This window comes from Sciurus carolinensis, chromosome 4, assembly GCF_902686445.1.
Source record: "Sciurus carolinensis chromosome 4, mSciCar1.2, whole genome shotgun sequence".
Lineage (NCBI taxonomy): Eukaryota > Metazoa > Chordata > Mammalia > Rodentia > Sciuridae > Sciurus > Sciurus carolinensis.
Window position 1 is genome coordinate 148,117,568 of NC_062216.1, and position 24,858 is coordinate 148,142,425.

Here is a 24,858-nt window from a genome sequence, read left to right on the forward strand (position 1 = left end):
GGGCATTTATATACCCTTCTCATTGAATATGTTAGTTCCTAGCTCTGTTTATATGATACCCTACTACATAGAAACTTTACTATATGGAAAGAATATGATGTGTTCAACATTGACTTAGAGTTTACTGGTTTATGTTGGCATTGCAGGACCACAGCATACCACTTCCACTAATCATGGAAAAATTCTGCAATATGTTAGTTTTATTTTTCTTATGTATAAATTGGGGGAAACCATACCTAGTATGTAGTGTTTCTGAAGCTCTTCAAAGAGCTCATGTACATAAAACACCTTAAGTGGCTGGCATTTAGGAAACATTTGATAAAAGGTCACATTTTATATTACTTCTTGGTGCAGTAGTGTTTAGGAGTTAAAAACTCCTAGATGCAGAGAGGAGTACAACAGTGACCAGGAGTTGGTGGGAGAGGGGAGCAGAATGAGGAGCTTCTCAACAGTTTTACTTAACATGGCATTAGTAAGTACTAGAGAGATGCTGTGTTCCCAGTACCATATTGTACACTGAGAAATTCATTAACAGTTAAAAATGAATCTACCTCTCTATCAATAAAAGAATATTGTTAACATCTACCATTTGGTACATTTATCATAGGCTATGACCCTATAAGGTAAATTCTATTATTTATTAAACCATTTTAATAGAGAAAACTAAGGCATAAAAATACTGAATGCCTTGCTCAAGACTTGACGTGGATCAAGTTGTAGGCCAGGGGTTTGAATGCATGTACCTCGGCTACTCTGCTTCTCCAAGACACTCTCAGTGCGCTTGCTTTCCATCTTGCCTTAAGCCATAATGTCTCCCCACCCCTCTTGTTTTGTCTCCCAGTGTATTTGGTACAGGCTTTTCTCAAACACTTGTGAGACATGATAGCATTTATGGCTGCCTCCCTTTACTAGACAGACATATGTGTGACAAGAGTGGCCATTTAAAAATAATGTGCAGAAACCCTTGACCCTTTCTCATTTTTTCCCACAGCCCTCACCACAAATGTCTGTGTAAAATTTTCTGGTGTGAGTTCTCTTGAGGAAATCCTTCTCATTCACTGAGTCTCATTCAAAGAGTCTGTCTGGTTCCACCTTCATGCCATGCAAGGTAGAGTCTCACGTTACAGAATATTTTACTGTCTTTCCCTCTCTCTGTTGCTTCCTAGAACTGAGTGAGGAGAAAAAAGCCTGTTTTCCAATAAACACAGTCAAGAATCCCAACAGTCTGGTTTTCAGTGCAGCATGCCAAGAGCCATGGGCATGTGGCAAGTTACTACCCTGAGTTAGAGTTTCTTCAACAATAATGAAATAAGCAATGCCAGCATGTCCACAGAGGCAGTAATAGTCAAATGAGATAATATGAAGTGCTGCTTACCATGGCCTACAGATAGCATGTGTTCAATCAGTGTAAAATGCTATTATTACCACCGTCATCGTAGTGGCCTTATCACCTTGGACTGAGGTGGCTTTATCTCAGAGTCATAGATTTCATCTTGCTAACCCTATACTCTTAGTAATGCATTCCATCACAAAGGTTTTGATTAAGGATGCCAGACAAATATTGCCATCGCAAGTCTTTGGTTATTTGACCCTTTGTGTCCGGCTAAAGATGAATGATGAAAATCTATTTTATATTTGAATAGAAAATACATGTGTAACTCCTGTTGCAAACTTGGTCTATCTCACAACTTTGTCCTTGAGTGGCTGGCGTATAGGCTCTCTGTGAAGTTGGAACTTGGCAGTTGTGAGAGATGTTAAAGTGTTCTCAATTATAATTCAGCATTGAGGTATCCGACCTTCGTTGGTGTGGGGACCCAGAACCCCTGTGAACTCTGGCTCCTGCAGGGAAGAGCCGTCAATCAGCCTGGGGGTGGATTCCTCCTCCTCTTCCTCCTCCTGGACCTCTCCTGGATGGGGGGCCTGACTAAGGAGCTCTCTGCTCCCAGAAGGCATCACTGTAACTCTTTCAATCTGTTAAAAAAAAAAAAAAAAAAAAAAAAGCAGAATTTAATTAGGCAAAGTGTCATCCCTGACGCAGACACGAGTTTCAGATTCCTCCATCCTTGCCACCAGATGTCACTGGTGTCCTGGAGTTCAGCGCGAGGTTCCTGGCCGCCTCCTTGGGAGAGCACATTTGGTTCCACTAACTGGTGTTTTTAATTAATTTTGTTCCTTAAATTCTAGAAATCATTTCCAATACCTTTTTTCTTGTTATTCATGCTCTTTCTTTTCTTTTAACATCTTGTTTGTTCACTTGATAGATTTGAAAAACACAAATCTCATCCTTTGTTACTAATGCTATGTAGCATTATGAGAATGGATTATTCTTGTGACTGATTCAAATTAATCCAGAAGTGTGCAAAGTAAAATTAAAAATCCCCTTTATTCTCCAGCCCTAAATTCTACTCTCTAGAAAATAGCACCTAATAAGAAATTGAAATGTTCTCCCTTTAGTCCTTCATTTTCTAGTTTCAAATGTTTTCTTCCTTACCAACAATTTATATTTCCTCTAATGACATTTTACTAAAAAGTATCCTTTCTACTAAAATAAAATACATAGTGACATGAAAGCTATATGATTTGATTGTGATATGCCGTTTCTCACATTTTTCATATTATTTGAATAATGGCTACCACAAACAATAATTGACTTTATTAAACTTGACCTTTCTCAGATCTTTGACAATAGTCATCATTTATAAAATTGCAAAAAAAATTCAGATTTTTTTCGAATTACACTTGCTTGACTTTCTTCTTTACTTGCATATTTTATGTAATGAATTCTTGCTTCTAAGAATAGTGTGTGCTTTATCCATTCATCAAACAACACCTAGGTTATCGTCATAGTTGGGCTATTGTGAGTTGAGTTGCTATAAAAATGGATGTGGCTCTGTCACTGTAGTATGCTGTTTTTAAGTCCTTTAGGTATAGACCGAAAAGTCAGATAAATGGTGGTTCCATTCCAAATTTTCTAAGGAATCTCCATACTGCTTTCCCTAGTGGTTGCACCAATTTGCAGCCCCACCAACGATATAAGAGTATTTTTCTTCCCACATCCTTGACAACATTTATTGTTACTTGTATCCTTAAAACTGCCATTCTGACTGGAGTGAAATGGAATCTCAGTATAGTTTTAATTTGTATTTCTCTAATTGCTAGAGATGTTGAATGTTTCATATATTTTTTATATATTTTCATATATTTTTGGACCATTCATATTTCTTCTTCTGTGAAGTGTTTGTACAATTCCTTTGCCCGTTTATTGATTGGGTTATTTTTCTGGTGTTAAGTTTTTAGCAGCTCAACTCACAATAGTCAAGCTATGGAAACAACCTAGGTATCCTTGAATGGATGAATGGAAAACAGAAAATGTGGTGTATAAACACAATGGAATATTACTCAGCCATAAAGAACAATGAAATTATGACATTTGCCAGTAAATGAATAGATCTGGAGAGTATCATGCTAAGTGAAATAAGCCAAGCCCCAAAAAACAAAAGGCTGAATGTTCTCTCTGAGTTATGGATGCTAACCCAAACCTGGGGTAATGGAGTAGGAGGGGAATAGGAAGGACAGTAGAATTAATTGGTCATAATTTTCCTAGCCTTGCATTTATATACATGACCAGGGTAACACCACATTATGTATTACCACAAGAGTGGGAATATAATAGAATAAGTTATACTTTATATATGTATATTCTGCCAAAATGCATTCTACTGTCATGTATAACAAAAAAATAAATAAATAAAAAGAACAGTATTTTCATTTAGAACAAATCTTCACTTCCAGCAACCCACACTTATCTTGATGTTAATTCCTTTGCCTTCTTAATATAAGTCTTCCACCATGAGAAGCTTGTAAACTCGGGCTGGGAATTTACTGAAGACATTTGGGGCGACAACATCTAGCACTCACTCATTTTATTAGGTCCATTGTCTTCATCCTATCACCAGAAATCCCAGATTGTCCTTTATATATATATATAAATTACTTTCTATAAAACATAATGCCAAAATGATGTGCAAACTGTGACTTTCATTTGTAGTTACATAATTATATCAGACATTTTCTGATGATTTTAGATAACCATAGATTTTTTTGGAAAATTATCATTCAATATCATTTTTGATAGATTTGAATATATGTTATCACAAATAAAAATAATACTTTTAAAGAAGCACTAAACTTTCTTTTGTGCTTTCATAGAATCTATTTCAGCTTTCCCTATCCTGTATTGTAATGGTTCCACCAGTTTTGTGCATACCTGAGGCTGGCTGGTAAACTCTTGCGTTGTCTTTATCCTTGGAATCTCTAGCCTGTAGCATAATAGGCAATCAACAAGTACTTACTGAGGTATAATTTTAAAAAGAATTTGCTTGTCCAAGAAAAATTTAATTCACAACTCAATGCTTAACTAGAGATTTTGCTGAGAAGAAGCAATAAATGTGTGAATGCCTGCTTTCAAACATTTAAAGCACAAAATCAAACCCAAAGAAGATTATGCTGTACTTGATACTTTGGAAACCATACATGAAGATATTCTAAAACTTGGCTAGAAATTTCCAGCTGAGAAGACTGGGCGCTTCTCCTTAAACAGAGACACATGGTTTCCATCAGCAGGGTCAGGATGAGGCATATTCAGAAGGAATGGATCTGCAGAGAGACCAAAAGGAGGCTCCAGGAAGGGCGGAAATTGAGACAGATGTTTGATGGAGTGGAGGCAGCCTAAAGGGAGAAGCACATTCCGGACACGTTGCCTTGAATCTTTAACTATGTAGGGAAACGTTTGCACATACTTTCTACAGATAATTGTTTTTCCACTGATTTGATGGGAAGCTGTAAGATCTCATTTGTCATCCAACATAATGAGGCAAAACAGCTTTTGTGTTTATCAGTAACTGTTCTCTTCATGCTTGCTTGCAAATAAAGTGAACAACCTTTAAAACCAAGGAAAAAGAATGTGTTTTCAGTTCAGCAAAATAGCAGAACTGTAACCCCATTGTACTGTGCCCTGAGAGTCTTTTGCATTGCAGACACATTTATTCTTACTATGAAACAGAAGTTATTTGGGCCTCTGCCTTTTCCCCTTTTAACAACCTTCATACTGTGACTTGAGTTGTGAAGTAATGTAAGCAAATCAGGCCAGGGAATCAGGGCCACCTGTCTGTCCATGTGGCAGATTTTTATGCTTACACAGCTTTATGCAGAGACCTAAATCTGGACATAAAACAATTAACCAGAAAATATCTCCACCTTTTTTCTGAAGCTACAATTGTGAATTCTCAATTAATAAAATTGACCCTTTTATATAAAATATCATGATTTCTTGAGCTTTTCTTATGCCATTCAGCATTGTGTTTTAATTAATAAACTTCAATGTGGTTTCTATTGTTGATATTTTGGTAATTAGTCTCAGCCACTAATGTTTAGCTAGTTCAGTGTCCAATGAGGATCTCAGTGAAATGTAATATATATATGTATTATTGAAAATATATAGAAAGGAATTCAAGTTAGTCAATTTGAGTCCTATACTTATGAATATATGAGTGAATTTTTAAATTATGGAAGGTTTGCCTGTCTTTAAAATTATCTAATCAACCAATGTCTATGGCAAGCTTTATGCTTAAGTAACTACCCATTGTCCATATTACTTGTTGATACTATTTTCTAATTATCAATAGCACTATTTTTTCTTTACTTCATTTGCCAACATCACCATGATCTAAATTACCACCTTTCTTGCCTGGAATACAGCAATATTTATTTCCACCAAGGTAGGATATTCTCTCATGTGCACTGAGAATGAACCTGTATAAAGACAAAGCTGACCACTCTGCTTCAAATTGTTCAGTGCCTTTTTATTGTTCTTCCTAATCACAAATGGCAATGGCCTTACATAACCATTATCACATCTTGGTTAGGAGGAAGGACTCAGACTAAGTAAGTTTGGATCTAGCCTAACTGTGAGAGTTTGGAAAAATTACTTTACTTCCTGGTTTTAATCAACACAATGTATTGAAGTCATGTTAAGTTTGAGGGTAGTCTTCTTGAAACATTGCAAATTTCCATTTGCCCTCTGCCCATTCATCACAGAAATAAGGTAAAACTGCCTGTTGGGAGATGAGAAAAGATGTGGTAGAGAGAAACGACATCTCAGAAGAGGCCGACCCCGTCCAGCAGGCCCTGAATCAACCCAGCAGCTGACTGCAGAAACAGAGTGAACCAAGTGCAAACCAGAAGCACAGAAAAGCTGGAACAGATGAACTATAGAAATGCAAACCAAGTAATTGTTTTAAGCCAACAAAATTTGGAATTGTTATACAGTAAAATTTAACTGATACAGAATTTTATATATATATGTGATTATTTGATTAATATTTTTCTCCCCAAGAAGGTAAATGCTATACTTTTTCTATTTCATCATTATATTCTCAGATCTTACCCCAATGTGCCTAGCAATTATAGACTTCCTGATAAATACTGCTATATCAGTACAGAAAACAATGTAATTTTTTATAAGTTAAAGGGTTGTTTATGATTAAAGTAAGAAAATTTTATAACTTAACTAAAGGAACATGAAAGAGCAGGTGTGAAAAGAGATAAATTATGGCTCAGGTGTTCTCCACATTTGCAGGTGCAAACATTGCGTATGCAAACTAAAGGTGTACTTTGACTTCCTTTGATAAAACTAGTTTTCAATCCATTGTGAATCCAACAGTATTGATTAGCTATGTTGTATATATGTGAGGGTAAGATGGAACTCTACATCTAGAATTAGAATCACTCCATTGTGCGATTTCGAGAGGCGCCATTCATGAGGTTTTCTATGTGAAGGGTATTCCCTAGACTTACAATGGATTTGTATAATATGTCCTAAGGTGATGGCTCCACCTTTGGATGATGGAATCTTGGAATTCAGCTAAATTGCATTTTCTGCTTTCTTTGAATCTAGGTTGGGTCTTGTGTCCCCATTAACAGTCCTTACCTAGGTTCCCCTCTTCTTTTTTCTTATTCTGTTTATCTCAACCATACTTCCCACTTTGACTTTTTTGATTTGGGCAGAGATGGGAAACATTTTGTTACTCTTTCCTTTACTTGTGTGTACAATTGGGAAATTAGACAGTCCAGATAGTTCCTAACGAAAGAGAAAGTTAAATCATGCATACACCAAAATTGTGTTCAATTTTTGATATTCATTGATTAACGAGGATAAAAGTATTCCTATCTGAGTAGGAAATTTAATGCATGTTTTGGATACACTTAAGAGCAGGGATAGAGCCATGCTGACATCCCTAACCCAAGAATCTGAAGTTAATTTAAGTTGTTCTTATGACGGAAAGTTGATCTCAAAGTGACACCATGAGAGGAAATGACTCCTGCCAGGCTCTTGGAAGCTTCTTCTTAATGCTTTACTCTAGGGCATTAGTGATGATAACATAGCTGAAGAAAGGAAAAGTAAACTAAAGAGGACGAAGCCTAGAAAAATTGGCTCATGGAAAAGTAGTTTGTTATCGTGGCCAGCACTGTCTGGTGGAAAGAAATATGAAATCTGTTGAACATGAACAATATACTAAGGAGATCACATCTGACACAAAGAAAGATTTCACTAAATTTCATTCTGTACTCAGTCAAGTAAAATTTTACTGAATAACCCAATTTTTATGTCTCTTCATTCTGAGAACAAGTGAACCCTATCATCTCTGCTAATTCACACGACAAATTCACAAATGGACTTTATTGTCCCTGTTTTATGATTAATATTATTTTTGCTTGGAACCATTCATCAGCCTAAAATCTGATCTAATCACAACTGATTGTGTGCACGAATTCAGCTGCTGAACCTGAAGGCTAAAGACCCTACCAAGGCCACGTATCCCTGCGGTGCACTGGGCACTTCGTTGTCCTCTGAAATTGACAAGTATGGTAGAATATATTATTTAACATAGATCGAGGCCAGTTGCAAAATACAATCACAATCTATATTTCATCTTTCGAGAAATGAATATTGTCTCAGAATGAAACTGCAACTTGTTCATTTGAACATTACATTTTGGGTCATGTGACTAGTTCTAGCCAACTGAATGGATAAGAAATGCTGTGGCATATCTGGTCCAAGATGGTGAAGAGCAAATGTGCTTTTTCTACATTCCTTCTCTTTGCTAAATCTGTTGGTGAAAGATAACATTAGACCATTGAACTTCAAGTGGACCTTGAAGTCTCCAGTTGAAGATAGTGAAGTTATAGCATTAAATATGTTTGGATCTCTGAATCCCTACATGAAGCAAAGTAAACCTGTTTTCTTTCCCTGGACAGTAATCAGTCAGAATGATATAAAATATTATTGTACTAAGCCACTGAAATCTTATAGTTATTACAGGTAGTAATGTAACTTGTCTGAATATAGATACTTTCAATTATTCTTTTCTTATCCATTTCCTAGATATATGGAAAGAATAATTTTTAATATTTTAAGGGTTGATTTATCTAATACATACCATTTACTTTAGGAAAAAATAAATATACATTTTTTGTTTCTATATCTTCTCTGATTTCTCTTCTATAAACAACTGTTTCATAGTCCTGATTGGAATAGTATTTACTAAAATACTATGCCATAAAGTTGAGTGAATTCACCATTATTTCAATTCAGTTTTTAAATCTCATCACAGTTACTTAAGTCAAAACGAATTAAGTTATATAATGAATAAATGTGTTTTGAGTATAAAAATTAGTTAATAGATTTTGTTTATGTCAAATTTAATAAAATCATCATAATATTTAACATTGGTTTGCTAGGATTATTGTGTATTAAGGACACACAAATGATTTTTTTGTTTTTTCTTGAAACTACCTCAATGTATGGATATTCTTCATAATTTCATAACTATAAAATGTAATGCTTCTTTGTATTAAATGTGGTGTTTAAGTGAAGAATTCATTTCAAAAGAAATAATAACTGACCTGAAGGTTTTATTTACTCATACCCTCTAGAATGACATCCCTCTTTCGGGATGTCAGTATTTTTTTGCTTGTGTGCACATGTTTATTTTCTTATTTCCTTTTATTGCTGTCAGAAAAATGGCAGTATTCCATTTTTAATTGCCAGAAAGATTTTCAACTTCAGTTTTATTCCAGATTTTTTAGCACTCCATTCACCATCACCTCCTTAGGCTCCAGAAATTTAAAATGTAACTAATATCTTAGTTCTCCACAAATATACTATCTATTTCTAATTGAATGTCTCCCAGCAATATTAGTAGGGCACTTTGGCAAATGTTTTAGAAAAATTATCTAATAGTAGAGTCAGATCATGTTCCCTGTCCCCTTGCCACCCTTGTTCTCCACGTAAGAATGCCAGAAGAACAATTTAGACAATTTATTGTAGGCTAAAATCAGTAATCTCATTAAGACAGGGGTAAAAGGAGGAGTCAATCACAGTAATTGAAAACAAAAAGTTGGACTGAAAAACCAAGATATTTGGAACCTTCCAAACTTCAACTCTTTATTTCTGATGGTGTAATTTAGTAACATTTTAAGTTTCAATCTTTCCAACTCTAACACAAAGCAAATTGTTCCTCCTAACACAGCCTTTATTGAAGCACAAAGTATAACAGATAAAAGGACTCTAGATAAATCAGTCCTATAATAACATGTGGCAAAAGAAGGGTTCTCTTACAAGGGATCAGAATCTCTCAATTTATACTATTATAAATTTGTGCAGTCATTAGCAAGGAAGAAATCACCCGCCAATGGGAGAAGATTGCTGATAGTGATGTATTGGCCTTGACAACATTAGCCTCTGGGATCTTCCATTTTTATTTCTGCTACCTAAAGTTACTGAGACCTTTTAATCTCCATTTTCTCTTTTTATTTGTTTCAGATTCAATGTAGTTATAGCAGACTTTTTTTAAAAAAAAAATCTTAAATGTATTAGACTTGATTCGTATTCAGTTTTATGTCCTTAATCAGAGTTTTATATCGTAACTCCGAGGACAAAACTATTGGAAAGAATTCATCTACCCTTCTTACTATCTTTTAGATGCATTTTCCTTGTTTTTCTTATGACATGTATCAAGGAATGGAGTATATACTATATATTTGCATGAATACCTTTTAACTCTATAAAGCCAACCTTGAACGTTAAAAAGGAGATTGGCATGCTAGCACTGTGATTATCCTTTATAGTTCACCCATCTGCATCTCTCATTGGTATGTTGATAATAATTATTGACAAACCAATAATTATATAACCTGACAGATAACCATGATCACAAGCAATACTTCTTGAGTTATTTCAATATCTTTGTTAAGATGTGGATGTTAATCAACACAGGATAAGTTGCACTGTCTTTAGAAAACTCAAGGCAAGATTTACTTGAACTTGCTCTAGGGCTATTAAAAAAAAGGAAATTTGGGGAATTAGGGAAGATTCAGTGGAAATTGTTCAGATTAATGGAAGACTAGGCAGGACAATGATAGTTTAATCCTGGATTAGACATTAACCAATGAGAAAATACATAGAAGAATAATTATCCCACTTAGATGTATAAGGATTTCCTACTTTTTAAATAACAAAACTTTGAACAGATTCTCAACTATACTTTCTCTAGAGAAGGTGCCACAAGACAAAATCTAGAGGACTATATTAGAAAAACAAAAGTGTGGACCATGAAGAAAAGAGAAAATGAAAGAAAGGAAGTCTCCTACCTACCAAATAGTACTAGAGAAGTAAAGGTCTGAATTAAGATGCATATTAAGAATTTTTTAAAGCCCAGGTGAATGACACTGAAGGAAAGCTGAAGGAAGTCAAACACAAACCTGGGTCTCATCCAAATGTACTTTGGTTTTAGTGTTATGGGATGTGGATTAGGCCTTCAGATTCTTAAATTCTCTAAAAATGATCCAAATATCTGGTCAAAGTAGAGAATCATTACGATAGAGAATTAACTTATTCTACAGAAGAGGATACAGAGGGTAGAAATGCTAGTTAAATGTTGGGACATTGAAATGATGTATCAAAGTATCAAAGCCATCATTTCCAGTCTAGAGAATGCTCTTGGCTGAAAATTCTTGATCACATGAGTCTGTCACCGGACTGAATACACATTCTGGCATTAGGTGCCAGAAACTCAGGACTTGGCAGGAAAATGGAAATCCAAAGATTTTGAATATGCAAAAATAAATAAATAAGTAATTAAGATTCTTCAGGTAAGATCAGGTGACTGGGCTTCTACTGTTTTACACTTGTATACTGCTAAAAATCAGGGAGATCTTAAGCCCTGTTCTCAGAGAAGAGAAATAATGTAGAATGGGGTTGGGAGGTTCCTAGTTCTCTGTTTATCATTAGGGTTTATCAAAATGACCTGGAGACCTTGGTAAATCGCTGGTCACTGGGTACCATCTCTAGCTTCTGATTCTTTGATCTGCAGTGGGCCCTGAATTTTGGCATTCCTAACTACCAGGTGATGCAGGTCTTCCTGTTCAGGTATGATAATTAAAGAGGAATGTGCCTAAGATCGGTAAAACATGGTGTCATCATTTAACTTGGGGTTTGTTAAGTGTATGAGTTATGGACAGAGGCGATGGATATGAACTGACCAACATCTGAATGAGGCTTAACCAAGATTTCTTTTCTTTCTTCTTTCCTCAGGTTTCATCAAGTCACTTTTTGGTTCCCTGGCAACATTATATACTGGTTTCTGGGAATATAAGTTTGGGTAAATATCACCATTTTAGGGAATAAGGAATAACATGCTCTTTATAATTGATGAAGGCATGTCCCATATTATGGTAATATTGTGTGTGTGGTTAAGGCATCATTCTCTTTAAATATGAAGGTCATAGGCAACTTGGTAATGAACTAATACAATGTATGTACCACTGCATGAACCATAACTGTAGGAATCTACTCAGATTGTAGTTACTAAAAGAATCCAGCTTGACTGAAGCATTAAGGATCCATGCAGCTGAGATAAAGCAAAGTAATTGAGGAAGAGGAATTATATACTGTGTACTCTTTGGACTTGAAATATAAGGCAAGAAATCTAATTTTGCACCCCAATCTTTTAAATCTGTATAAAATTAGTCTATTTGCAAGATGTATTAGTTTTTTCACTGCTACAACAAAATGCTTGAGGTTGAATAAAACTAAAGAAACAAGGTTTATTTAGTTCACAGTTTTGGAGGTTGTAAAGTTTAAGAATCAGATACCCCATATGCTTGACCTCTGGTGAGGTCCTGGTGGTGGAATGGTATTACACAGGGAGCATGTGCAAAGCAGAGAGATCACAAGGTGAGGCAGGAAGTCAGAGAGACCATGAAGGAACCAGTCCTGCAGTTTCATAACAAGTTTCTTAGGACAACTAACCTGGGTCTCACGAAGACTGAATCAGTTCCCTCTGAGGGCAACACTTTCCGTGATCTAACTGTACTCCACTGGGCCTCACCTCTTAAAAGTCTCTCACCAAACTCCCAACATAAGAATTCTTGGGGATATTCTCATACCATAACAGGCATTACTCCGTAGTCTTTAACCTTTCCTCAAAAACTTCATAGATGTAGGGTTTAATTTACAAATTTGTGTCATCTTTATATTTCTGAAATCGTATTGAAATATTTTTCTTTAGCATTTGATTTCATTGCAGAACTTCTCACAGGATCTTCTTGTCTTGATGTAGTTGTATGTAGAACTTATACTGAAAGAATGAACTCTTAATCTTGAGTACAAGAGAGACCTTTGAGATAGATTCATTGATGGTTCTGTGATCTACTTCCAAGTCTTCTGGAATCAAAATCTACATACTTAAGAGTGGTGATTGGCATGGACCTAGGTCAATGAATGTGGGAGTATGATTGTCCTTAAAATGATCTGATTTCCCCTTTTGGAAGGTTAAGCCACTTTGGACTCCGTGATTTGAGAAGACATCATCCTCGAGAATAGGGCATGACGGAAAAAGAATGACTTCCTTTTTGGGCAAATTGCCTGCCTGCCAAAAACACACATCCTCCATGCAGTAAGATTTGCTGGGACAGACTCTGTTCTGAGACCCATATTTGATCAGCGCTGCCTCCTACTGATGCTATATTTGATTTCTGGGGTTTTGTATTGGTCCATACTTGCTTCAAATTCATGTCATATATTTCAAACTAGCGTTTATCAGTATTAAAGGGTATATTTTGAGATCTACTTGTCTGAGTTTCATTCCTTTCAAACAATCCTAAAATGAGTGAAGGCATAGGTGAAATTATGTTCCTTAAAGTCTAATATTTATTGCCTAGAAAAACTTCAATATCATATGTATCTCTATGGGTTATAATACAGAACAGCATGCATTTTGAGATGTGCCTTACTACTGACTTCATGCTATGTTCCCAACTTTTCTTTTTCCCTAGATTTTCTTTGATAATTAATTTACTTTTGTCATTTCATGATGTTATAACTCATAATAATATATAGTATAAAATATGACATTGTTGAGAATATAATACAATATAATTTATAATAGTATGCTTTCTATATTGTTTTATGTAATAAAATCATTGCATACATATTTATATTTTTATCTTTATATATTTATTTGTATATACATTACCACATGTGTTCATTCAAAGTGCCCTTGAATACTGTTTAGAAAAGGTGAGAGATAAAAACACAAGTAAAATTCTTCACGTCTTAGAATAGATATCATGTATATGACTAAGTAGAGATTCCTGGACACAATCCCCAACATGCATTGTTTGAGTGAACCACTTAAATACACCAATACATAACTATAGATCTTGCTTGCATATGTGCATTTTACATGTATCTTTTTACATTTCCTCCAATGTATTAAAGCAAGTACTAATAGACTGAGAGTACAGATCAGAGGTGACTTGCATTCACCCAAATCCTGGCTCTCAGCAAGAGAATGCTAAGTCCTAAAGTGAACCTAAGCACAACAGAGGTTATCCTTCATCATGGCTAAAATCCCACCCCATCCATTAAGTCATTTGTCATCACCTGTGTGTAAGTTTCAGTGACTCTTAATTGAATGATTCCCCTGGAGAGTTACTTATGTATTAAACCAAGCCCTGTATTAAGTAGTTGACATGCTTATTTTATGTAATCCTTAACAGTTAAATAGGAAGCCAAGGCTCAGAGTGGTTGTATGCCTTGTTGGAGGTCATATAGTTGATGTGATCCACTGGGACCCACATTTAGGGAATCTGGTTCCAGAGCCTGTGTTACACAGTCCTATGACAGATGGGTTTCCAACAAGAAGGTGGATTACACCCAAATCCAATAGTTTTTCCTGACATTCTCGATAGTGTACATCTTAACAGGCTGCCTGCCCAAAGTCAGATCCAGAAGTAAATATCTTCACCTACTTATCTAGTTGAGGACACCCACCATGCCAGTCAGTTCCTGACAAGTAAGCTCAAGTCATCACCAGTGTGACAACATTTCAATTAAAGGTCTGTCTCCCATTGTATTTCTTTCTTTATTTGGGGGGAAAGTATTTTAAACCCTTTTTATTATTTGAAAATTGACTTCAGTACAGGCCAAAGTTCTTATTCAAGTAATGGAATTTTGAATTTAACTCTCCTTCCAAATTGTTTCACACAATTGAATAAGTCTTGAAACTATTCCTCATTGTTACCATTGTGTCAACAATTGGCTCTGAAGGTGTTAAAAGGCTCTGTGCTGTTCAGGCAAGGTTATAAAGGTGTACTCTTATGGGTTTTGCATGTGGCATGTAATTATGTTAAGCACTTGGAATTCTGCTTTAAACATGAGCCCTGTGCTCAAATTCATTTAAGTGATCTATATTAGCTATTTAAAAGAATGTGGCCATGAACACCTGGCCATAAAAGCTGCATTTTATTTTCTATTTTATCTTGAAAACGGAGGAAAAGAAATGTGTTTGGCAAAGATTGTGGCATATTTCTGACAAAGCCACTTAAAGTTCTGAATGACCGTCTTACCCTCTTGCTCCCTCAAATAGTCTGAAAGCTAAAGGATGTTGCCATATTGTATCAATTAAAATCCCTTGAAAATTACTGTTTTCTGATTGCTAGAAATTATATTGCATAATTTCAGAGAAAATAAATCTTAATATTGGGCATAGTTAGGAGATGCCAAAATGACAGAGAAAAGGCAGAAAAATAATGAAGGCTTTTTAATGTCAAAGTCTCTGCTTTGGAGTGAAAAAAAAAAAAAAATCTGGCCTAAATTTTACTCTGAATCTACTAGCCAAATAACCTTGAGTAAAATTATGGTTCTCATCCATTCTTAATAACTGGGTAAATAATATCTTCTTTCCAGGGGCAGTGTGAATTCACTTATGATTATGGTCTCATAAATAACATATAATACAAATACAAAGAGGTCACTGAAAAAGGCTATATGTACTATTTTTTTTTCCTAATGAGCCTTCATGATTGTATGCTTTTTGTTGCTTCATTTTTAAAGTTTTTAAAAAAACTTAAAATAAGAATCAAATGTTTTTAAAACAACCACAAGGAAGGCCTATCAGAAAGTAACATTAAAAGGTCATCAACAAAATTCTTTCCTCACTTTCTTCACAGTATCTTCAGTGACGAGGGAGATTAGCTTTTTTTTTTTTTCTTTTCCACCATATTTAGGAAACTATTTAATGCAAACTGATAAAAGTTAAAATTTCTCCCTCCAGCATGAGGTGCTGGACATGCAAACCATATGTTTGAAATGTCAAAATACACTGTACATATTGTCAAAAGTGAGACATAATTCTAAGTATCATATAACCTTTGTCACCCAGAAAAAAAAAGTAGAAATATTAGTAATGTGAGTACTTTGGTTCTTAAAATATAGAGAGAAGTTTTGAGACAGAGCTTTAATTTTAATAAAGCTCTATATGATTTATTATATTAATAAAATCTAGTGTTAAGATCCTTTTATATACAATCATGTAAAATAAACTTTGAAATTGTAAATAGTCCAGAATTGATTCTTCTTAAGCAATTACTGGTATCACAGTGAACCAACATATATTCTATGATCATTTTAGTGGCACCACATTACAATAATCACAGGAGAAAAAGGGGCTATTCCTCAATTGTTGGTTGGTACAATGAATTTCATTGAGTTCTCTCCCATTCTTAAAACTGTGTCAAATTCATTTGCATCACTTTGAAGAAACTTATACAGCATCATCATCTGTCAGGTGCTATTTTTTCAAATGCAATGTTTTATAAGAATGGTTTTAAGCAATCTATTCACTTGTTCTCTTCATGAAAAAAAAGTTGGGCTCAATTTGAAGATTGGTGGAGGGGTATTGGCAAGAAAACCATCCCTCATGCAATAAATTTCCTATACTCTTATATTAATGCTCACTTATATATTCTTATTGTAATTTACTTGTGAATGTATACCCCATCACATTCCAGAAAATATATAGGTCAGTTTTAAAACAGTATATGATAATGCTTTAAAACCTCTTCATGAGAACTGAGGCTGATAAGAAAACAAAGATGGAGGACCTTCTATGAAACCAGGGAAAAATGAAGTGAAAACTGGGCTCCGGATCCCTGGAAAGACAAGGTAAAATGACAAGCACATTTGCTCACATAATACAGAGCCCAGAAAACAAGCAAATTCCTTAAACATTGCAGTGAATTCTGACACTGAACCCTGAGAGAAACTTTTCTCTATATTCTTATAAGCAACATTTTGTGGTGTCCTTGTAAACACCCTCCACTGTCCATTACAGTGCATGTAATTGAGAGCCCCATAAGCTCTACAGTAAAACATTTCTTGGTGTTTATTGAAGCCATAGGAATACTGAAGGTGAAATTAAGTAAAAGTAACTGTGTAAGACTAGGTTAATGCAGTGTAGGTGAGGAGAAGTCTCATTGCATGGAGTCAAGGAAATTGATCTGGGGGAATGGAAAAGCACCTCTTTCAGAAGGGCTCCGTGAGTATTAAGGCTGTCATTCAGCACACTGATGGCAAAACACACTACTCTTGGGCATGTCCAATGCTTTCCTTAGGAACAATTTGAAGACCTCTCCAACCTAAGAGAAATAGACTATCAATAACTCATAAGCTAATCCATGAAAATGGAATCAGCAAAGAAGCACCTTCATCAAAAGCACAATCTCAACTTAAACCACTCAAAGATTACCAACTTTTGAAAAATATGACTTTTGGTGAATTCTTTAAGACAAATTTAAAAAATGATGTTTCCTTATATCACTTAGGTCACTCTCCAGAACTTAAGTGTCTGTTGGAGAATACCTATTCATAATTACTCCTTAGTCATTCCTTCCTAATTAGTTAATGGTGTCAGTTGCCTATAAAAGTTACTTGTAGTTCACATTATGAACACATAGAAGAATGCTCTTCTTTCTCTTTTAAGAGTGTTAGACTATATGGCATTCAGTTCAGTTAAAACCAATTTCAAGTTAAAAGCGTAATTTGAAAGGGTAGAAAAAGGAGGGAGGATAATACAATCTTTTATTACCCTGTTGGACTATTATTCTCTGATATGAAAAGACTGCATCGCCATGACTATATATGATTTATGTTTAATCTTAGTAAAGTTACTTAATTGCTCTTAGTTTAAATATCCTCATATGCTCAAAGGGAATAATGACAGCACTTCATAATTTTATGTGATAAATAAATGAGATAATGTGCAATATGCCTGCAACAGTACATGACATGTAATGAGCCTTCACTAAGGATTGTTTGTTAGAGAAAAAAAAAAAAGTCCATATTTTAATCATATAATCTATAACCAATTCTAATCATCTAATCTATACCAACAAATTTATCCACTGGGTAGTACATGGTGCTATAATGGAATTTTTTCTAAAGCCTGAATTTAACCAATAGTTTGATGGTCCCTGATTTTATTAGAAATCATTAAGTAGTCTGCATACTATTGGTGCATAAAATTTCCAAAGAAAGTAATATTTTACTGGCTTTTCCTGCCAACTAAGGTGGCAATAAATATACCACTATTAGTAGAAATCAGCAAAGCTCAATTGAGATTCTGACACTGGTTTTGGGGAGTGGTTTGTTCTATTGATTAGTTTAAATCACTGGGCTCTCAAACACAAGTCTCGAAGCAGTATAATTGAAATTTGGTTTTCAGGGAAAAAACTCTAAGTTGCTACAAGTTCAATTAATTTTCTATTACTGCATAACAAATTGCTATGAATTCAGTTGCATAAAACTATACTCACTTTTTTAGCTCACAAATACTATGGGCTAGAAGTCTAGGGATGGCCTGACTAAGTTATCTGTTCAGGATCTCAAAAGGACCAAATTAAGGTGATGTCCAGGGTTGGCATGATATGTAGAATTCTCTAACTGTCCTCTACCTGTAAGACTTTTGTCCTGAGATGATGGCTGCCTATCATTTTTTTTTCATCATCTAAAAGCTTTCTGCATTCCTTACCCCATTGATCTATCTATCTTCAAAGCAAGAATAGTGTCTTTTGCTTTCTTTCTCATGCTTTTGATTTTGTCCCTTACATCAGGTGCTTATTTAAAGGCCTCCTGAATAGGTCAGGCCCACCTAGGTAACTTCCATTTCTTAAATTCAACTCTACCATGCAACATATCTAATTACAAGTTTGATATCCCAATGTTTCCACAATGCTAAGTATTATACAATGAATAGATACACCAGAGTATGTGCTTTCTTTGGGGGCATAAAGGACTTAAAGATTAATCAGCCAATGCCTAAACCAAAGGGCCTACCTACTACTTTGGCCTAAGATACGAAGTCTTGTAATATATAAGAAAGAAAATGAATATATTTTAGAAGAATTTTTCAATTATCCCATAAATTCACAATTTTAGCTGGGCGCAGTGAAGCTCGCCTGTAATCCCAGTGACTTGGTAGGCTGAGGCAGGAGGATCTGGAGTTCAAAGCCAGCCTCAGCAATGGCAGGGCACTAAGCAACCCAGTGAGACTCTGTCTCTAAATAAAATACAAAATAGAGCTGGGGATGTGACTCAGTGATGGAGTGCCCCTGAGTTCAGTCCCTGGTACCAAAAAGCAAAAAATAAAATAAAATAAAATAAATTCACAATGTAGCATTCAACATTCATTTTCTATAGATAAGATAAATTCTAGGCTAAAATAGGCAGAAATGTACCTTTAGAACTGAAGATAAAAACTAAACAATATGATAATCCCACCACTTCCCATGTGCTTTATTTATCATGATTTTCTTCACCAATTGTCCCAAGTATGAATATATTGTCATACTGAGCCAGAAACTTTCATATAGAATCAAGAACATCTGAAACAGATAAACTAAAGTCATAAGGATGAGATAATATTAGCTTTCTAGGAGACACCAAAATGGATTTCTAAGACTAGATTCAAGAAATTCATAACAGGAATGCTAAGGTCTAGAATATATCCATATGATTACATATATTGGCTTTATTTCACAGATTTCCATAAGGAATTTTATACTAGTTCTTTGTAAAATCAATTATATTAATTCTTTGTCCATATCTGAGATAAAGTTCTAAATTTTGTTCTGCATGTCATTTATGTACTCTGACATATTGCTTTTATATTTTTTTCCACAGATAATAGATGAGTGGTTTGGTTGCTTTTTGCAAGATTTTTTAAATTTTAACTTGCATTTTAAAAATTATATAGCTTTTAAAAAATGCATTAGTTTTCATAATAATATTTGTATATGCATATATAGATCTAGATCTATATTATCATCTTCATATAAACCAGTTTTCTGTTGATGAACCCATCACAAAGGAGTAAGTCAAGGATAACTAATATATTTTGTTTAACTATAGGAATTGTGACTCTCTGGAGCCCTCAATTGTTAAGGATTCTGAATTTTACTAACCTAGAATTTTCTAGGAACAATTCTGTTCAAAATTAGGGATGTTTGTATAGGGTATGTGCATGTAAGGATACACTGCCACATATTTGGTATCTTGCAGGAATTTGTTACTTCAGAGTAAGCATATACCAAGAAAAAGGGCCTATATTAAATCTTCTTTGTATAGATATATTTATTAGCTTAAATTTCTTGATAGCAACAAAAAACATCAGTACCTCCTGGTAATATCTGAGGTTTCCTAAGCAATAAAAAGGATCTTGACAGCAAGGCAAGGAATGGGTTAAAAAGTTCTGAGGCAAAGCTCATCTCCTCCATAATTTTGTCTAGGAAAGCTCTGGTTCCAACAATATTTTATCTATTCTGCATTTGGTCTACTGAAATGAACAAATAGAACCTTGAATCCACTTCTCATCTCTATTCAAAATAAAGGATCCATTAATAGTAATCATCAAGTCTCTTTGAATTTATGGATTGCTTTTTCTGTAGAATGGCAAATAAGTTGAAACTAGAATATTTAATTCGTCAATAAATGCACATATGCACTGAGGGTTTTATTTTAATGTATAATTATAAAGGAGCATGGCAGATGAGTTGGCCACAGTAAAGCCTTCTTATACTCCACATTGATGCTTCAGGTTGGTGATATAGAAGCCATATAGAGCAAAATTGTTGTTCATGACCATAAAGTCTCAACAGAAGAGCACATTGTTGTAAGAGAAGCCAAATGGTGAAGTAAATCCAACAGGGAGAATTGTTAACACAGATTTAGGAAAAAAAGAGTCACAATCAAATGTGCAGCAGAAAATTGATCTGTTTTTTGAACATCAAGTTTTATTAAGAAGAGGAAAGGGAACTGAGAGATGAAGACTGGGTAGGAACAAAGAGAATCAGATTGAAAGGAACAAAGAAAGGGGAAGAGAGAGAGAGAGAGAGAGAGAGAGAGAAAAGAAGAAAATGACTCATAAGATCACTATATTGTGAAAATCTGATTCATTTCACAAGGCAACATAAGCAATATTGAAAATTTTTATTATCTTCTTCATCAAGATAAATCTAAGTTCCATGCAAGTTAAACATGGTTTTTTAAAAATATCTTATCCCATGTTAAAAGTAATTATTTTAAGACATACACTTGACAAACTGCCCACAATGTGTTATGATCCTTTAAAGGTGATGTAATTTCCCATGTTGTTTAGTACTAGTTTTTGTCAATGTTGTACATTAATCATACTCCAGGATTGCAAGGTCTGTTTGTTTCCTGATTCATAATAATTATCCTGTATCCTTTAGTTATGCCAAAAGTCCAGAATTTAATTAGGAACATGTCACATCAGATTTGTGCAATGGGCTGCCACCTTGCCAGTACCTACACAGTTGCTGGGGAGATGGTCAGTCATTCAGAGAAACATACTCCCTGGAGGAGTGCAGTTCCAAACCATTGACCTATCTCTGCTTTCATTTTATTTTCTCCTCATTTATTTTAGTCTCACAACTTCTTTACCCCCAAACTCTCCTTATCCTGGCTTCTTACCTTTTCTTCTCATTTGTTCTGTTATAGTGTGACAAAAACTCCTTTTTAAAAAAATTTAGTGAGAAGATTTGACGAAAATAGAGTCAATTGCCAGAAACCAAGACTTCCCATTTAGTCTTAGACAATTTAATCTAAAAAGATTAAATATGTTCTGTGGAAATCATTCCTATAAAATAATTAAGATAAAACCTCTTTACTTAAAAAATAGCATGAATCTATTTGAAGAGAACAAACCTCAACCATCCCTCTTTTGATGCCTTTAAAGTCTCAAGGGTGGGAACAATCATTACCTCTGCTTCATCGATAGGTAGGTGTTCATAATTGTATAAGGTTTCCAGATCTTCCAAGGTGGCATCATAGGATTCTGAGTCATAGTTGAAGGGCTCTGGAGTTGGGGCAGCCACAGCAGCATCAAAGATGACAAGTCCCAGAACAAATCTTGCTAACATTTTCATCTTTTAAACACTCCTAGTCATAAAATATTAAAATGCATAAATATTTAATTGGTAATAGCTTTGGAATAGTTCACACCAAATAGGAATGATAGATCAATGTCAACATCAAGGAACTCAAGCTGGTTGCTTTCTTTACATGGATAATTTATAAACATAATACATGAAATTTGGATGGTTTTTGAGGACCATGGGTACCAGATGTTTGAATTAATTCACAAAATTATTCACATTTTCACAGTGGAGTTTTCAATTATAGAGAAACTGATTTTAAGAAAATAGAATGCAGAAAGATTGTGAGACACTTATTCAAAAAAAGACTTTAAAGCATCTCAGAGTTTTGTCATTTCATAAATGTTAGGACTCATCAACTCTGGGATATAGAGTTGATGATGAAGATGATGATGATCACAACTGTCATACCATATACAGTTGAGGAAACTGAAGCACAGTTGTCTACAGATACATAACTCACAACTCTTTCTTGTACATTTGAGGCTAAATCTTGTTCCAAAGCAAAATAATTAAAAAAATTGCACCTATTAGTTCTCTGTTGACTCTGAGAATCTGAAGAGATACATAATTTAATGTGCACATAAATTAATATCTAATGCAATAGTTTTCAAAATGTTCTTAAGTGAATGGAGCAGAAAATTATTTTTCCTTTAGTCCTTAATATTTTATTTTACTTCTTGGTAGCTGTCAAAGGTTTAAATGTAGAATCAATTGTAATATATGTCTAAAAGCACTATTTGGCAAGATTCCCTTAGAGAATGACCTGCACACAGGTAGAATTAGAAAAAATATTTTTAATTCTTTGGGAAGCACCATTCTTATCTTCCATGATAACAAATATTATGTTTTATTCAGGGGGGTTCAATCAAGATCTGATAATTTGAATTATTTTACTTCTGTATGTACACCTTTGATTACATTTAATTTAGGAAAAATTCTCATGCTTTATTTTAAACATTCAAGTTTGTTCTATCAAAAATGTTACTTTGTGATCATTTATTCAGCAGGCAAAGTACTATAAAACTTTTTATCAATCATGTCTTAGTTTTAAAGAGTTTATATTTTGGATACACTTCTTGAGTTCACTTTAAGAGCAGTGCATGTGGTGTTAGTACCATACATGCATATAAAAAGGAATTCACGATAAATATTACTTTTAAACTTAAATGCACTGGCAGACAAATTGACCTTCAGTGACTTGAAAGAAAGTCTTTATGAAGCAGGTTTAGGCATAAGGATATGAAATTCCTCTGAGAATAAGAAGCAGTACAAGGAGCTCCTTTTTACCCTTCTGTCCTATGCTTTCTTCAAGTAAATTTTTCACTCACACTGGATAAACTCAGCCTCTGTTTCACTGGCCTTTGCAAGATTGCAGATTTGGCACTGTTAGGTGATTACCAACAAAGTCCTGCTTAATAAAACAGTATGATTTGCAAATCTTCCATGAACTGTTTTCTCATAGTCAAGAGGGAAGCATTAATAGTGGCCACTAACCTGAAACAATATTTTCCTTGTATATTTATGGCAACTTCCATTGTTCAAAGAAATCATGCACTTGCTGATACTTTCTCTCATTCTATCCTCTACTGTGACTATAAAAGGCTAAATATCAGAGTTTACTTGCATTTCATTTGTCCCCTAAAACTATCAGCAATAAACTTGTCTATGTGAACCTTACATATGTGAAGAGCATTTATCTGTTTCATTAAAAAACTACATTAATATTCAATGTAGTTTCTTGGAAATTTGAATTTGTTGTTCAGTTTGTACCATTCCAGAATAATTTGAAAATGTATGTTTATTTAAAGATTTAGAATATTTAGTTTGAAAAGCCATTTTAAATGCATGATGCCATATGATCATTAGCATATCTTCAACACCTGAATTATCCTTACTTTCTCCCTTTGCATAATATTTCAATCAATATTAATCAATAGTGCCTGTATCTACTGCCAAAGGTTGTGGTCTGTTTCAGGGCTCCTGATTTAAGGCATATATTGGAAACTACTGAAATTTTATTGGCATCTGTTATGAGTATTAAGATAAACAATTTCCCCCATGTTATTAATTCCTAAGCTGATTCAGAATTTTGGATTTTTCCAAGAATAACATAAATATAAAATCAACAGCAAAATTAAACCATATTCATTGGATCAAAGTTCACAAGGAGATATTAAAACAAGTTTAATTATTTTTTAAAGGTTGTTATAGCAGGGGGAAAAATTCTCTAACCCAAGAAGAAAGCAAGTGTGAAAACTTACCTTTGGCTCCGACTTGGTGAAATGGCAGAGTAACTGAAGATGTAGAGCCAGTGGTATTTGCCCCTGACCAATGGATGTGAATTCTGGTCTGTGGGAGGTGGAATATAACACTCAACTTTCTGTTTGGAGAGCTAACCTTGAGAAATCCTTCTCAGTCTTTAAAAACCCCAAATTAGTTTATGATCACCCAAACTAAGCAGCAGAATTCAATTACATAGTATATAAAGCCCCCAAAATTATGTTAATGGAGTTATAATGCTAAGGTTTTACCTTAAAATTTTTAAGTGGAAAAACTTGGTTTTAATATGCCTTATCTATAGCAAACTCAACAATTATGAAAGGAAGTTTAATATATTCAGGGATACTATAAATGAGCATTTCATAAATGCTCTGATGAGAAATAATTTTCTTAAACCTTGCATGTTTTAAGTTATCTTCTTCACTTTTCATTAATGTTAGCTGAAATTTCGTAAATGTTACAAAAGCCTTACCTGTTTAACTTTGTGTATGTAAAGAAAGATATCCAAATTATTTTGATTGCCTGGAATGCTTTGATAGCAATGAACAATGAACCTTTTGCATGAAATTCTAAAAATATGTAGAAATAAAGCATAAATAGGATCCTAGTGTTCTGAGGGGAAAGAAAGGCTCTTTTTCTTCACTCTTTTATCTATCAGAGCCAAACAAATCAAATTACATTAAAAAATTTCCCCACTGAATTCAAGACTTGTTATAGGTT

The 24,858-nt window shown here is 34.4% G+C and overlaps 1 protein-coding gene across 1 annotated transcript in view; it reads right to left on the reverse strand.

Moving 5' to 3' along the window:
- The window catches only part of Epyc (epiphycan), a 31,053-nt gene extending 9,207 nt beyond the window's left edge, over positions 1–21,846 (reverse strand). The window contains exons 1-2 of the mRNA XM_047550437.1: positions 21,682–21,846; positions 1,797–1,971 (exon numbers count right to left, since the gene is read on the reverse strand). Of these exons, the coding sequence (XP_047406393.1) occupies positions 1,797–1,971; positions 21,682–21,846 (340 nt within the window). The remainder of the gene's footprint in view (positions 1–1,796; positions 1,972–21,681) is intronic.
- Between the last annotated feature and the right edge of the window lie 3,012 nt (positions 21,847–24,858).